General features: G+C 41.1%; 2 protein-coding genes across 2 annotated transcripts; one reads left to right on the top strand and one right to left on the bottom strand.

Moving 5' to 3' along the window:
- Positions 1 to 2,800: 2,800 nt before the first annotated feature.
- On the bottom strand, positions 2,801 to 8,437 carry LOC308379115 (Golgi apparatus membrane protein TVP23 homolog B; the record flags this gene model as incomplete). The annotated part of the gene is made up of 7 exons (XM_080856171.1): positions 2,801 to 2,827; positions 2,956 to 3,084; positions 3,238 to 3,363; positions 3,672 to 3,761; positions 3,998 to 4,142; positions 8,010 to 8,083; positions 8,426 to 8,437. The coding sequence occupies 7 exons, from the start codon at positions 8,435 to 8,437 to the stop codon at positions 2,801 to 2,803; spliced, it is 603 nt and encodes a 200-aa protein (XP_080712297.1).
- Positions 8,438 to 12,769: 4,332 nt separating this feature from the next.
- amn (amnion associated transmembrane protein) lies at positions 12,770 to 14,287 on the top strand (the record flags this gene model as incomplete). The annotated part of the gene is made up of 1 exon (XM_080856590.1): positions 12,770 to 14,287. The coding sequence occupies one exon, from the start codon at positions 12,770 to 12,772 to the stop codon at positions 14,285 to 14,287; it is 1,518 nt and encodes a 505-aa protein (XP_080712716.1).
- Positions 14,288 to 15,301: the final 1,014 nt, after the last annotated feature.

Raw genomic sequence — 15,301 nt, 5'->3', positions numbered from 1 at the left:
TTGTAATGTTGTACATACCAGAGGAGACAAGATATAAAAACAAATTTGAAAAACATTGAAAATGTTTTTTAAGGGCCATGGGTGATATATTATTCTGTTTTATTCATTAACAGTATTAGCAACAATGTGTAGTATTTCATTAATATATACTTTTTTATGCAAAGTTTAAAATATCCCTTTTCCCTACACAAAATAATTATGTATACATTGTTTGTGTACAATTGTGTACAATTCTTTGTGGTGTGTAAGTGAAAAGTAACTACTATTGAAGGTTTTCCGAAAAAGGTACTTTACTTCCGGAAAGTGTCCCTGCCTTTGTGGAACTATAGCATAGTTTGACCCTGTAACATTTCAGTTGCATAATAACTAAGGATTAAGCCTACACACTTTCAAAGCAGATTATTTCTTGTTTGGAGAAATTGATCCTTAAAGTCTGCATGTTCACAGACGTCTTTGATCAAAGTAAACTCATGTGCCCCCTTAAAAACTTTTTTAAAATGAAATGAGGTATTAATTAAGAATGATAGTGTTGAGTTAAGAACAATACTAAAAGGATGATACATGTAACAGTGCATCTGTTTATGATGTAAATATTAAAGCTGTAGTAAGACGTTTTGCCTTCAAACTGTGAATACTAAAAAAGCTGTCTAGATCTCAGCTAATCCATGCATTAATGAAGATACAATGAAGTTGAAGTTTCTACCTTGACAAGGCACCATACAGTTGTTAGTGCCTCAGGTAACAGCATCGATGGAGAATTGATCGCATAGACTTACTTTTAGCTACTGCTGCCAGAAATCGAGTCCTCAGTCTTGCTCTCTAATCTGTTCATCTTTAATCTTAGTGTATGGGGGCCAAACTCAGCTTTTTTAAGATTCTCTCTGACTCTCTATCTGGATTTACTGGAATATCATATCTAAATAATCATTCATGCCCTCCTCTTCAACAACATAAGCATAAACTTCCAAGTCCAAAGACTCTTAGGTCCGGACAAGCAAACCTTCTTGCAGTTCCCCGGACAAATATGTCCAGAATGGGAGATCGTGCCTTCTCCTCGCTGGGGCCACGACTCTGGAACAAGCTCCCGGAGAACATTAGGGCTTTGGACTTTTAAATCCCACCTCAAAACCCATCTTTTTATATCTGCCTTCTCCTAAAGTCCTGGTTTCCTTTTTTATTTATTTCTTTTCTGTATTGTTTTTGAATGCACTGTTTTAAATTGCTATTGTGACCCTGTTAAGCACCTTGAGACATCTTTGTATGTGAAAGTGTGCTATACAAATAAAATGCATTATTATTATTATAAACATAATGATATTGGCAACAGGAGTCCACATTCCACTGTATAGAATGCTAAAAGGTTGTTTTAACAGAAGTGCAATATCTGAGGAGCTGTGAGTGTTAAGGAGTGCAGGGACACACTCAAACACATGAATACACTGAATAGTTAAAAGTACAGCAGACCCTATACATAACAATGTACAGTACAAACAAACACACACACACACACACACACACACACACACATCTGTCAGAAAGCCAAATACCTATAGAACCCTCCAACCTTTACATGACATGATCCTGGATCCATGTAAATTCATTTGAAGATGATACCATTAAAAGTTGCTTATAAATCCATGCTTCAAAAAGTGAATTGTTGCATACCGTCTCTTTAGATGAATTGATGGAATATTTCCATCTAAAAATGGTAAAACAATGGATAACCCAGGGATATAAGTTGTGTAAGGAATCTTGACATGCATTAAGATTGCACCATAAGTAACGGGGGAAAAAACTGTTCAGAGGCATTCTATGCATGTAATTTATTCCATGAATTTTCATGCATGCGTTTATATTATACAGCCTTTCAATAGGAATCAATAGGTTGTCCCAGGTTTTAGGAATGCAAAACCTGGGACAACCTACTGAGATTTAAACAATGTCCGGGAGTACTGGGAGACCTCTTCTCACTGTTCCTTCAGAATAGCCATATTGTTGTAATGTACAGTCAACAGTGGAATAAATCCTGTTATTTTCCCAAAGGCTGGTAAATAGATTTATAGCAAACTCTGTCTGAAAATGTAAACAATGATTTATATACACATTATAATACTCATTAAATGTATACATATTTGTGCTACATTATCATAAATCATTAGTTTAAAAAGGGACGTTTTGTAATGTACTTTTATACAATACAATCGTAGCGTAGCTGATTTATGATTGCCTGGCCCAAGAGCCCACAGTGAGTGTCCCGAGAACTTACACTTGACTTATGATGGATTTTGTGAACCATCTAATATCTGTGCATTTGTTGATAACACTACAATAAACAAACACTCTACAGATTATCTCATGCCACTCCATATTTTCTCAACCAAGTTAGTGAAGTCATGCATTGTCTTTACAATCTTTTTTCAGGAAGAAGTTGGGTTGTCTTTTTAGTGCTATTCATTGTATGCCACATCACATGTCAAAATCATAAATAACTGGTTGGAGCATTCCTGGTTTATTAAAAGGCTGAACATAGAACAATGACAAACCAGTTGGTGTCTAAGTTAGAAAATTAATTCAAATCTTTGGTGAAGCAAGTGAGTGAATATCTAAAACAATGATTGTACATCAAATAAAAAAAACATGGTTTGTTGACAATGGCTTGTAAAAGTAACCAATAATATTAACTTAAAGGAGTGTCAAACTAAAAACTGTCCCTTGTCCAACACGGTGACGCAATACCATAATAGATCCGAGGGCAAAGTTCCTCCTCGTCCTTTATGAGTCACTTCCAGTACCTGGCAAGCTATGGTCCCTCTGTTTTATTCATTGCCTGTGGAAATAAGATGGTTTGCCTTATGTTGAGAAGAGCTGAGGTATGTGAATTTAAGTTTGAGCAGGATGTAGCTGTTAGCATAAAAAAAAGTTTGCAAGACTGGCCTGAGGAAGAGTAGGAGTTACCTGTTTGAAGAGTTGGAGGCCTAGATAATTTGTGGCCATAGACCTCAGATTGGTGCCACCGCCCACTTTACAGCGCACATAGCCATATAAATTGGCCCACTGTAAGGCCACACCCATGATAACGACTCCCTGTATACAAAAAGTAATAGAACCGTCAGAACCGTATAACCGAGTTAAAATAGAAGACCTTTAACCAATACACACTTATTTGATTCACTTTGACACTACTGTCCTCTGGTTTGTCTCAAATAATTTTTGATGGGAAGGAATAAGGAAGCTTACCAACCACTTGATCCTGAAGGAGATGACAGTGCTGAACACAAAAATTAACCAGAGGATTGGACACACAATCAGACCCAGCCAGAATATCCTTGATTCAGAATTTGAAACGGTCTTTCTACTGGTTTCCTATAAGAGAAACATTGGGGCTTTATACAGATGCAATTACCATACTCTTGTAAACAAGCTGTTTATTGTCCTTTTTTCTTAAGTTTAACTCGCTCAATCTTTGGAGAGCCTCAAGAGACTAGTAATATGGCACATTTCAAAATGGACCCTAGTACATTCTAGGAGAAGAAACTATGATAAACTGTTTACTCTACCTTTGTGGCAAAAAGAGGAATAATAAATTAGGACTTCAGATACCTTGAGTTACACATGAGACAGAGCCAGGTCCTTGAGGTCAAACGTTATTACTACAGAACATTATATTGTACCTTTCTGGCTTCAAACACCCACTGGCTCTTGCCATCCTCATCTACCTGGTTCCACCATCTTAGGCCCACCAACAACCGGCCAGTCACATTCTGAGCATGGAACAAAGAAAGAGATGATGGTAAAGAGAGCCTGAGAGAAACTACATGACAAAATGAATGTAATCCCTTTCCACATTAACAACAAATGTACCCTCCCAGTGTAAAAAAATGTCGGATACATAAAACGAAACAATTTTCATAAAATTGTCTGGACCACATTTGCTTTACTCTAGCTCTTTACTCTAGCTAAAAACACATTTTACCCTGAAAGTGCCCTTGACACTCACCTTGACCGTCCAGAAGTCACATGACAGGAGGAGGATGATGGTTACCATGCACACTATGAAGCTCCCGCTTAAGAGCTCACACAGAAGGTAAACCAAAATGGCCGTGGTGCGGAAGAAAAGGTGAAAAAAAGATGCCAGGGGGTGCCTGAATTAGAAGGAATTTGCAGTCATATATTTATAATAACACATAGGATAAATGCCCAATCACTTCTGTAACATCCTATATTTCCCTCTCAGACTGAATTCAGAAACTGATTTACAACCCTGTATCATTAGTACACACTAAAGTAGCCCTTTTGGTGTTCAATGGTTGAATGCAAATGATGGGGGGATGAAAAGGAAAAAGACAAACTTGTGGTATGGCCTTCTATAAATCACATTAGTGGTCATGAGGAGCACATTGGGAGGGATGAACACAACTTAGAATCATCCAGTGATGATTTACTGATAAACTCATGAAGCCTGAATGGCTGTCGACTGCAGTTTTTTTTAAATAAATGACAAAACTGCTATCTTTGTTAGGCTGATGCCTTTTGCAGCTAGTGATACACTGCACTTCATAGAGCATTCTGACAAAAGACATTATAGTACACTGCAGAACACAGTGTATTTTATTTGTGTTTAGTGCTCCAAAACAGAGTGGGTCATAGTGTAGACAGTGCACCTTTTGCCTGTTCCGTGCTACAATGTACAAAATATAAAAAAGTTTGTTGAAAAAAGATCAGACCACTGAAATACATTTAGTTAACACATACATGCAAGGGCATTTAGGATGCTAAGGGGTGACACACACTTGTATAGTTTATTTATACTGTGTGTGTGTGTGTGTGTGTGTGTGTGTGTGTGTGTGTGTGTGTGTGTGTGTGTATATATATATATTACACTACCGTTCAAAAGTTTGGGGTCCTTAATTTTCAAAGAAAAGCACAGTTTTTTCAAAGAAGATGACATTAAATTAATCAGAAATACACTCTATACATTGTTAATGTGGTAAATGACTATTCTAGGTGGAAATATCTGGTATTTAATTACATTTCTAAACCTGATTGTTCAAATCCTTGATTGTGATTGGCTAAAAGCCGTTGTAAAATCCAGCATTACCTTACAATTTGACCTGATTACATTCCATATTACTGCGCAGCGAATGGCAAGGCATTCATATAGCGCATTTCATACCCAGTGTTCCATCTGGCTGTTGCGTTGCTTCAAGGGTTGCGTGGCAACGATTTATTTAGGAACTATAATTTTTAGTGGCGGAAGAATGGCGGTTTATAATTAAACTATTGTTTCTTAAATTGAATTGTCTTTATTTATGAAACCATATCAAATATTTGTAGTAACAGTTTTAGAAAAGCAATAAGCCCTGCGAGTCCGTGCTTTGCGCTGATTTTAGAACAGGTAAGGGGGTTTAACGGCACTCCGCTTCGTGTCGTGCCTAACAACTCCCCTTACCTGTTCTAAAATCAGCGCAAAGCACGGCCTCTTGGGGCTTATTGCTTAAATCTAGATAGGTGTATAGAGGCCCATTTCCAGCAACTATCACTCCGGTGTTCTAATGGTACATTGTGTTTGCTAATCGCCTTAGAAGACTCATGGATGACTAGAAAACCCTTAAAAAAACCTTGTGCAATTATATTTCAGCACAGCTGAAAACTGTTTTGCTGGTGAGAGAAGCTATAAAACTGGCCTTCATTTGAGCTAGTTGAGTATCTGGAGCTTCAAATTGGTGGGTTCGGTTATACTCTCAAAATGGTTCGAAAAAGATAACTTTCATGTGAAACTCGACAGTCTATTCTTGTTCTTAGAAATGAAAAGTTATTCCATGTGAGAAATTGCGAAGAAACTGAACTTTTCCTACACCGGTGCGTACTACTCCCTTCAGAGAACAGCTGAAACGGGCTCTAACCAGAGTAGAAAGAGAAGTGGGAGGCCCCGGTGCACAACTCAGCAAGAAGACAAGTATATCAGAGTGTCTAGTTTAAGAAATAGACGCCTCACAGGCCCTCAACTGGCAGCTTTTTAAATTGTACCCGCAAAACACCAGTGTCACCTTCTACAGTGAAGAGGCGACTCTGGGATGCCAAGAAAAAAGCTATATCTGAGACTGGACAATAAAAAGAAATTGATATGGGCAAAAGAACATAGACATTGAACAGAGGAAGATTGGAAAAAAGTCTTCTGGACAAATTTTAAGTTTGAGGTGTTTGGATCATACAGAAGAACATTTGTGAGGCGCAGAACAGGTAAGAAGATGCTGGAAGAGTGCCTGACGCCATCGGTCAAGCATAGTGGAGGTAATGTGATGGGGTTGCTTTGGTGCTGGTAAAGTTGGAGATTTGTACAAGGTAACAAGGATTTTAAATAGGGAAGGCCATCACTCCATTTTGCAACGCCATGCCATACCCTGTGGACAGCGCTTGATTGGAGGCAATTTCCTCCTACAACAGGACAATGACCCAAAGCGCACCTCCAATTTATGCAAGAACTATATAGGGAAGAAGCAGGCAGCTCGTATGCTGTCTGTAATGGAGTGGCCAGCAAATTCACCAGATCTCCACCCCATTGAGCTGTTGTGGGAGCAGCTTGGCCGTATGGTACGCAAGAAGTGCCCATCAAGCCAATCAAACTTGTGGGAGGTCTTCAGGAAGCATGGGCCGAAATTTCTACAGATTACCTCAACAAATTAAAAGCTAGAATGCCAAAGGTCTCCAATGCTGTAATTGCTGCAAATGGAGCCAGTTTTGACAAAAGCAAAGTTTGAAGAACAAAATTAATATTTCAAATAAAAATCATTATTTCCAACCTTGTCGATGTCTTGATGTAAAAACAGCTCCCTCCCCCGGAGCCATCATCTGAGGCACCTTGCTGTTTTGGGCCACTCACAGAACCTGGGGTCCAGGCAGAGGTCAGCCTATCAGCTGATCCCTAGGTTCTGTGGGGGGGTCGTAAACAGTGGAGTGCCACTGACCACTGTCTATTGGCCACCACAGGGACAGTTTCAAGGAAACCTACATAACTCTGTGGAATGTTTCAAGTCTTTCCCTGAGGCATGTCCTGACATGCCGCTCAGCCCCTCTCCCCCTATATAAGCCCGACCCTCTCTCTGGCCATTTTGTGGGAGCAGAAGCTGGAGAGAGGAGCAACAAGGATTTTGGGGGGCTAAGTTCAGAGACTTTCTTCATTGCCGTGCGTCTTTAAGACAGTGAGTGTTCTGTAATTACATGTATGTTTAGCTTATTAAGTTTGTAAATATTAGTTAGATAAATACCTGTTTATTATTTGTTGTATTGAGCATTCACTGTCGGACCGCTTCTCATTCAGGATATTGTCACCATTTCATGTTCACTCTTGTTGTACATAATGATTCATTTATTGTATTTGAGTGCTAATGTTTGTATATATTTGTTATATATTATTTCCATAGAAACCACGGTTTCACAAGTCTTCACGGATAACTCAGTCATTACACGGTTCATTCAGTTATTCACGGATTCTCATTCCATATCATCCTGTCCATCAAGTCTTCACTTTTGTGGCAATAAACCTTTCTCATCATTGGACATTGGCATTCTGTACTGTTCTTACCGGACAACCTGTGGCGATTGTCACTCACTATTTCATCATTACCAGCAATACAGTCCTTTCTGGGGATTCAACAACAGCCCCTATTTTATACTTGACTATATTTTCTATTCATTTTGCAACTCATTTGATAAATACAAGTGTGAGTTTTCGTGGAAAACATGAAATTGTCTGGGTGACCCCAAACTTTTGAACGGTAGTGTATATATACACACACACACGCGCACACACGCACACACACACACACACACACACACAGAGAGAATGATTGTCTCTCTGAGTGACAGGTTTTAGACAGGTTTCATGTTGTCAGATAAAAAATTGAAATTCTAAATTGTCATGGTATATATAAAAATATGAGTGTAGCAAAGAGTGCCACGGTGCAAGTGTGAATGGGAAGAGCATGAGAGAATGGGAAAACAGTACTCACTTGATTTTAGATTTCCGCTGACTGACCTCGTTTTCATCTTCATGGAAAAGGGGCACATCGCCCTCTAGCGAGTCCTTTTGATACAAACATTTCACACGTGAGTCGAGAACAGTGTGCAGGTGCTTCCTTAACCCTTGCGTCTCTACACCAAAACGGGACGAGTTATAATAAAACCCGCAAAGCTTTTCCACTAATCACGAGTGGGGCTACGACGGTAGCTTGTAACTAAATCTTGTGAAAAATTGTGAAACTGGAGCGCAAGGCTGAAGTTGTGGAGCTGGTTTAATTTATTGGATTTTTTAAACTATCTTAGGCAACCAACCGAACAAACATTCCAGAACATGACAAAAACATATATGAAGATCACGATTTCATCTTAGGCTACCGCATTCAGACAGCGGAACGCTCGTGCTTACCTGTCTTAACATTTCTCTTCTAGTGAAAGCAAGAAACTTCCTGGTGACGTGTATGTAAACACAGTTAAAATCCCAGCGTTCCTTGAATTATTGAGATCAAGATCATTCTACAGCCTACTGCCACCTGCTGTTGCAACCATGAACCGTGATGTTATTTCACGGGGCCATAGTCTTTTTATAAAGAAATTAAGGTAATCTCTTAAGGCCTTGAATTGGATGTAAACACAATATCTATATAATTACCTTTATCAAAGGTCAATGTAAATTAGGCTCTGTACAAAGCTCTTCATTCACTCCAAAACGACCCTTACATTCACTCTATATAGTTTCAAGTTTCAACCTATCAAGTAGGCTATTTGAGTTGTGTAGCATGTATATTTCTGGGTTTATTCATCAAGGGATTGTTAAGGAATTAAGGGTTCAAGGATATATACACTACCGTTCAAAAGTTTGGGGTCACCCAGACAATTTCATGTTTTCCATGAAAACTCACACTTGTATTTATCAAATGAGTTGCAAAATATAGAAAATATAGTCAAGACATCGACAAGGTTGGAAATAATGATTTTTATTTGAAATATTAATTTTGTTCTTCAAACTTTGCTTTGAGATCTGGTGACTGCGCTGGCCCCTCCATTACAGACAGCATACGAGCTGCCTGCTTCTTCCCTATATAGTTCTTGCATAATTTGGAGGTGCGCTTTGGGTCATTGTCCTGTTGAGGGAGGAAATTGCCTCCAATCAAGCGCTGTCCACAGGGTATGGCATGACGATGCAAAATGGATAGCTTTCCCTATTTAAAATCCCTTTTACCTTGTACAAATCTCCCACTTCACCAGCACCAAAGCAGCCCCAGACTATCACATTACCTCCACCATGTTTGACAGATGGCTTCAGGCACTCTTCCAGCATCTTTTCACCTGTTCTGCGTCTCACAAATGTTCTTCTGTATGAGCCAAACACCTCAAACTTTAAATTCGTCCGGAACACTTTTTTCCAATCTTCCTCTGTCCAATGTCTGTGTTCTTTTGCCCATACTAATCTTTTCTTTTTATTGGCCAGTCTCAGATATAGCTTTTTCTTTGCCACTCTGCCTATAAGGCCAGCATCCCAGAGTCGCCTCTTCACTGTAGAAGGTGACACTGGTATTTTGCGGGTACAATTTAAAAAGCTGCCAGTTGAGGGCCTGTGAGGCGTCTATTTCTTAAACTAGACACTAATATACTTGTCTTCTTGCTGAGTTGTGCACCGGGGCCTCCCACTTCTCTTTCTACTCTGGTTAGAGCCTGTTTCTGCTGAGTAGTACACACCGTTGTAGGAAAAGTTCAGTTTCTTCACAATTTCTCGCATGGAATAGCCTTCATTTCTAAGAACAAGAATAGACTGGCGAGACTGAAAGTTATCTTTTTTGAGCCATTTTGAGAGTATAACCGAACCCACAAATGTGATGCTCCAGATACTCAACTAGCTCAAATGAAGGCCATTTTTATGGCTTCTCTCACCAGCAAAACAGTTTTCAGCTGAGCTAACATAATTGCACAAGGGTTTTCAAGGGTTTTCTAGTCATCCATGAGTCTTCTAAGGCGATTAGCAAACGCAATGTACCATTAGAACACCGGAGTGATAGTTGCTGGAAATGGGCCTCAGTGTTTCCCACAGAAATTTTGGAGACTATGGGGGGGGGGCGCACATGTCCGGGGGTGGGGGGGACGCGCGGTGGGCGCATGTTTACCGGTTTACCACTTTGGGGGGGTTAGGGTTAGGGTTGGAACTGACAGAGCAATACCTCCTTTGATAAACCATAGCATTAAGAATATACAGTACATACACAGGGAGAGACACACACACACACACACACACGGACAGGGACACACTCACACCTATACACACATATATATAATAATATAAGAGTACAAGAGAATGTTCAACAGAGATGTGAACGTAAGAAGGATAAACAACATAAGAGCGTAAACATTTGAGACAACATGTCAAAGGGAGAAGGGGGATGTTTTTTCGGCCTAAAATTCCTGATTTCGTGGGAGCTTCCCACTTTTGGGGGGGATAAGCCCCTACATAAAACCTATTATTTTTCCTGTGACCCAACAAAACTAGGGGGGTCTGGGGGCATGCTCCCCCATAAGATTTTTTTTTTTAAATAACCTTTTAAATAGTGTCCTCCTCTAGTGGGTTTTAGGAAGATAAATTAACAAATTGAGATTTAAAATATGGCACAAATATAAACATATTGAAGACATCTGCTGAGATTTTGTTTGGGATTTGTGTGAAGCAAGAGCACCCTGACCCGGGAGAGAAAGCTTAGGAACAGCTACTACACTTTGCCTCCACATATTAATGTGAGGCCTCCTTCTCTGCAATGACTGATCAAAACAAAGCAGAGAAACAGACTATGCCTGGAGAAGAGCTTGGTATCAGCAGTTGCCTCCCTTTGTTTTAGGAAGAGAAATTAACAAATGTAGATTTAAAATATGGCACAAAAATAAACATATTGAAGACTATAATGGTCTAAAGGTGCTCATTATAGTTAATGTCAGATATCCTCTGTTTAATTTTCAAACTCTCCCTCACTATATTACTTTTTTGATCGAGCAATATTCCATGACACCTGATACGATGCCAACGTGACCGTTTCAGAGTACTTAGCCGAGTCTGACTGATGTATCAAAGAATGTACCTTGTGCTTGCCCAGCTCTGCTTTTAGGAACTCCTGGGCTATGTTAGCATCCAAGTTCAAGGCTTTAAAATGCGACCGTGACGTCTGCATATTAAGCAAAGGGGTTTTCCATTTCGCCCCGCAAATAATTCCTCCAATTCAGGCAAGAAGGCCCGGTGTTCATATTCATACATTCGTTTAGCTCTACGCTTTGCTGGATCCATGGCATTCTTTCAGTAGCTAGCTACCGCTAGTCTGGCTAGTAACTTTCTGAAACTGGGTGCACACATTAGAATGTTTCACTTTGGAACATTAACGTTACTTGAAGACATCTCTCAAGATCGAGTGATGACAAAATATACATGAATAAATACCCCCATTCAAATCGGACAGCTTTTTGACTGTATTTCCAAATATATTGCGAGCAACATATGCATTTTAGATGGTTTAGATGGCCGGTAACTACTAACTGCTATCTTATCTTCAAACAGAAAGTAACGTGAGCGCATCGGGGCAGAAGTCCGCAGAGGACAATTGTAAACGCGCGATCATCTAGTGACAAAAATTACATGCCGTTGTGCAAATAATATAAATAACACAAAGCTATTTATTGTGTTTAATAAAATAACAAGCTATAGAGTATAGACCTGTTCTATAGGAAAGGTATCCTTAACTGACTTCCGTTGTGATCTGGCGCTTTATAGAAAATTAAATTGAGCAAAGTTAACTTGACCTTTCAGGGGGGGTGCCGTTGGGGGGGCGGGGCACCCCCTTATACAATGGTAGGGGAAACACTAACATATCTCAACAGTGTTTTGTTTTCGGCACAGTCGCAGGCAGACAGCCGAACTTCGTGCTCTCATGCAATCCCAATGAGAGCGACACGAACTTCGTCTGAGCAAAAAAAAAAAAAAAAACTTCATGTGCACGCAGAGACTATGGCGGCCGAAATTAGACTATGGCGGTGCGCCATAGTCTCGTCAATGTGTGGGAAACACTGGGCGGCCTCTATACACCTATGTAGATATTTAATTAAAAACCAGACATTTCCACGTAGAATAGTAATTTACCACTTCAACAATGTATAGAGTGTATTTCCAATTCATTTTATGTCATCTTCTTTGAAAAAAACAGTGCTTTTCTTTGAAAAATAAGGACATTTCTAAGTGACCCCAAACTTTTGAACGGTAGTGTATATATATTAAACATCCATACAATAAATGAAATGATCTTTCACCGGTGCTTGGGGTGACCTGTATTTGAACGGTATATTTTTTGTGTAGTGTGGAACTGTTTATTACTGTAAACAGACTGTTCTGAACTACCTAAACAGCTCCAATGGCTCTGGATAGATCTGGACATTTTATTTGCTTTTAAAAAGTGTGTATTCCAGTAATGTTCTCAGAACTCTATACAGACAACTACACCCTCTATACAGACAACCACTGTCGACATGATATCTTACCAAAAGTCTTATATTTTCCCATTGGCCTTCAGTATGATGCCATAAGCTCACTAACTCTTGACCTACACTAAATTTTCTTTATACCTTCAGAGCAGTATTATTGATGTAACATACACAATTATGTCCAGATGGTAATCATTTTGTTTAATCCATTTGCTGCTGGGATTGTTTGGAGGCAGTCAATATTTTACAAATGTAAGGGCTGACAATGAACAACTTCTATGACCTGCAACCTTCTTCTCATGTGACAGTCATGCCACTGCACCAAGACAAAGTTCACTTTGCCGTCTCATCTCACTCACAAGCAGTTAAGATGCCCTTCCAGGCAGTTGCTCTCATCTGGCTCGGTCTCCTCAGCCCTGCATCTGCTCTCTACAAGCAGTGGATCCCAGATACCAACTATGGAAATGCTACAAACTGGGATAAGGGCTCCGTTCCATGTGGGACTGATAGAGTGTTCTTTGCAGCGGAGAGAAGAGTGTCTGTCTATGTGGAGACTGTTCACTCGGTGCTTGAGATGAGGCTGCCAGTGGACGGGGAACTGATCCTGGCTTCAGGAGCCGCTTTTGTGTTGTCCGACGGCAGCGACCCAGGCTGCGGAGGGGGAGTGACGGCTAGGTTCGAGGACTCTGAGAGCCTCAAATGGTTCAACCCAGAGCTCTGGAAGGCAGCAGCCACCTGGGACGACCTCCAGGCTGGCCGGTTCCTGTTCTCCGTGCATGAGGAGAGCGTGCCATGCCTGCAGGATGACGTGGTCTTCCGCCCTGCCTCCTCATTCCGGGTGGACGTCTCCTCCAGCCAGCAGGCGGTTCCTGTGAGGAGCGTCTCCATCCAGGGGCAGAAGTTCAGCAGCGGCTCATCCTTCTCCCAGTACCTGACCTCTCGCTCGGGCAAGCTGCAGTTCCACGGCTCCTCCTCGCCGGTTGTCACGCCTCCTAGCTGCAACGATGCGACAGGTTGTGAGTGTGGGAATGCAGCCAATCACGAGCGGATCTGTGCCATCATCACATGCCCTGAGTTAGCCTGCCAGAGGCCCCTTCTCCCGGCGGGCCACTGCTGCGACGTGTGTGGTGCCATCGTCTCCCTGCGGTTCTCTGGGGCTTTCAATCTAGAGTCGTACCGCCAGCGCCTGCAGCACCTCATCCTGAACAAGCCCACCTATCGCTCCGTCAGGCTTGGCCTCTCTAAGGTGCGGGAAGAGCAGAGGCTGTTGGGTTTTGTTCTCCGCACGTCACAGCCAAAGATCCAAGTGCTTCTGGTGGAAGAGAATGGGGAGCAGACCAGCCGGCTGGCGGAAGCAGCAGCCAAGGACATCATCTCAGATGCCCGCTCTAACAGTGGCGATCTGGGCATCGAGGGGGCGGATGTAGAGCTGTCATCTGGCGATGCAGGTGGTGCGGGGGCAGGTTTGGTGGTGGGGGTGGTGTTTGGAGTTCTTGGAGTTCTGGTATTCCTCCTGGGCGTGGGGATGCTTCTACACCGCCGTGGGACCATTTCGCTTCCCAGTCTGCCAGCCATGCCCTCCATAAGCTGGAGGAAGAGCAGTGAGGTGGGTGACCTGGACAGCCCACTTGACCATGGCTTCGATAACCCCATGTTCGACAAGAACACACTCATGCCCTCTGAGCCAGAGTTGTATGGGGAGAGTGCAAACTCCATCTCAATGACTCAAAAAGGAGTGCACTTTGTCAACCCTGTTTATGATGAGACTGACTTTAGTGCATAAATCACCAGGGCTCTGCAGAATTCTCAGTCACCCTTCTAACAAATAAATCAGAAAGTATTTTAATACAATAATTATTGATTGAACCCAAAAAATGGTCTTTCATGAAAGAAAATGTATAATTTACTATTGAGTATGTAAAATATTCTTTATTGTGGACATACAAAAAATATTAAAGCATTTGAAAAAGAACTAAGCCATTTGTGATTTATGATTTTTGGCAAACATGCCTTACTGCAGGGGTCTTAAACTCAAATTACCCGGGGGCCGATGAGCGTACAGTCTGGTCATTGGGGGGCCAGATTTTACGGTTAATGTTGGGGAGGCCCATTTAAATCAATGGAACTTTAAAACAAATTTAAATCAATGGAACTTTGCGGGCCGGATAAAACCGCTTGGGGGGCCGAAATTTTGTCCTTCTTTGAGAGCCAGAAGGCTGGATAAAGTGGCTCCATGAACTGTGTACTGTATTCATGCTAGGTACATCTACATGATACACTCAAAGATCAGGCGCAGTTACCATGCTGGTTTGCTCAGGGTTACTTCTGTGTTCCAAGTAATACAGACCCCCTCCGAAGGGGGTTAGAACCCTGGGCGCTGTCCAGTGTTTTCTCGGTTAGTAACGGGGGGAAGAAAAAAAACACTCACACACATAAAATGTATGAATTGCTGCTTTTTATTTCATGATATACACTGCTATATATATGTATGTTTATATGTATGATATATTGCATAATAAATCGTGTTTTAGACTACATCTCCATTCATAAATGATTGAAACATGCACGTACAATGTCATTAAGGTGCCTTGAGGAGTCATTAAAAACGAAATAAAATAGTGTTAATTAAAGAATGAAAATCGTTTTGTGTAAGGATACCCTTGGTCACCCATACAGAGATACAAAATAATCCTCCTTTAAAACCCAGGCCATCTTAAATCTACTTCTCTACTTCCCTCTCTAGGTTACATCTATGTTATATATGCACATACTTGAGAGGGTAAATGCGCTGGTTTAG

The sequence above is a fragment of the Sprattus sprattus genome (assembly GCF_963457725.1).
Source record: "Sprattus sprattus genome assembly, chromosome: 18".
Lineage (NCBI taxonomy): Eukaryota > Metazoa > Chordata > Actinopteri > Clupeiformes > Clupeidae > Sprattus > Sprattus sprattus.
The sequence above is the reverse complement of the archived record's forward strand: the minus strand, read 5'-3'. Positions and strand labels throughout refer to the sequence as shown.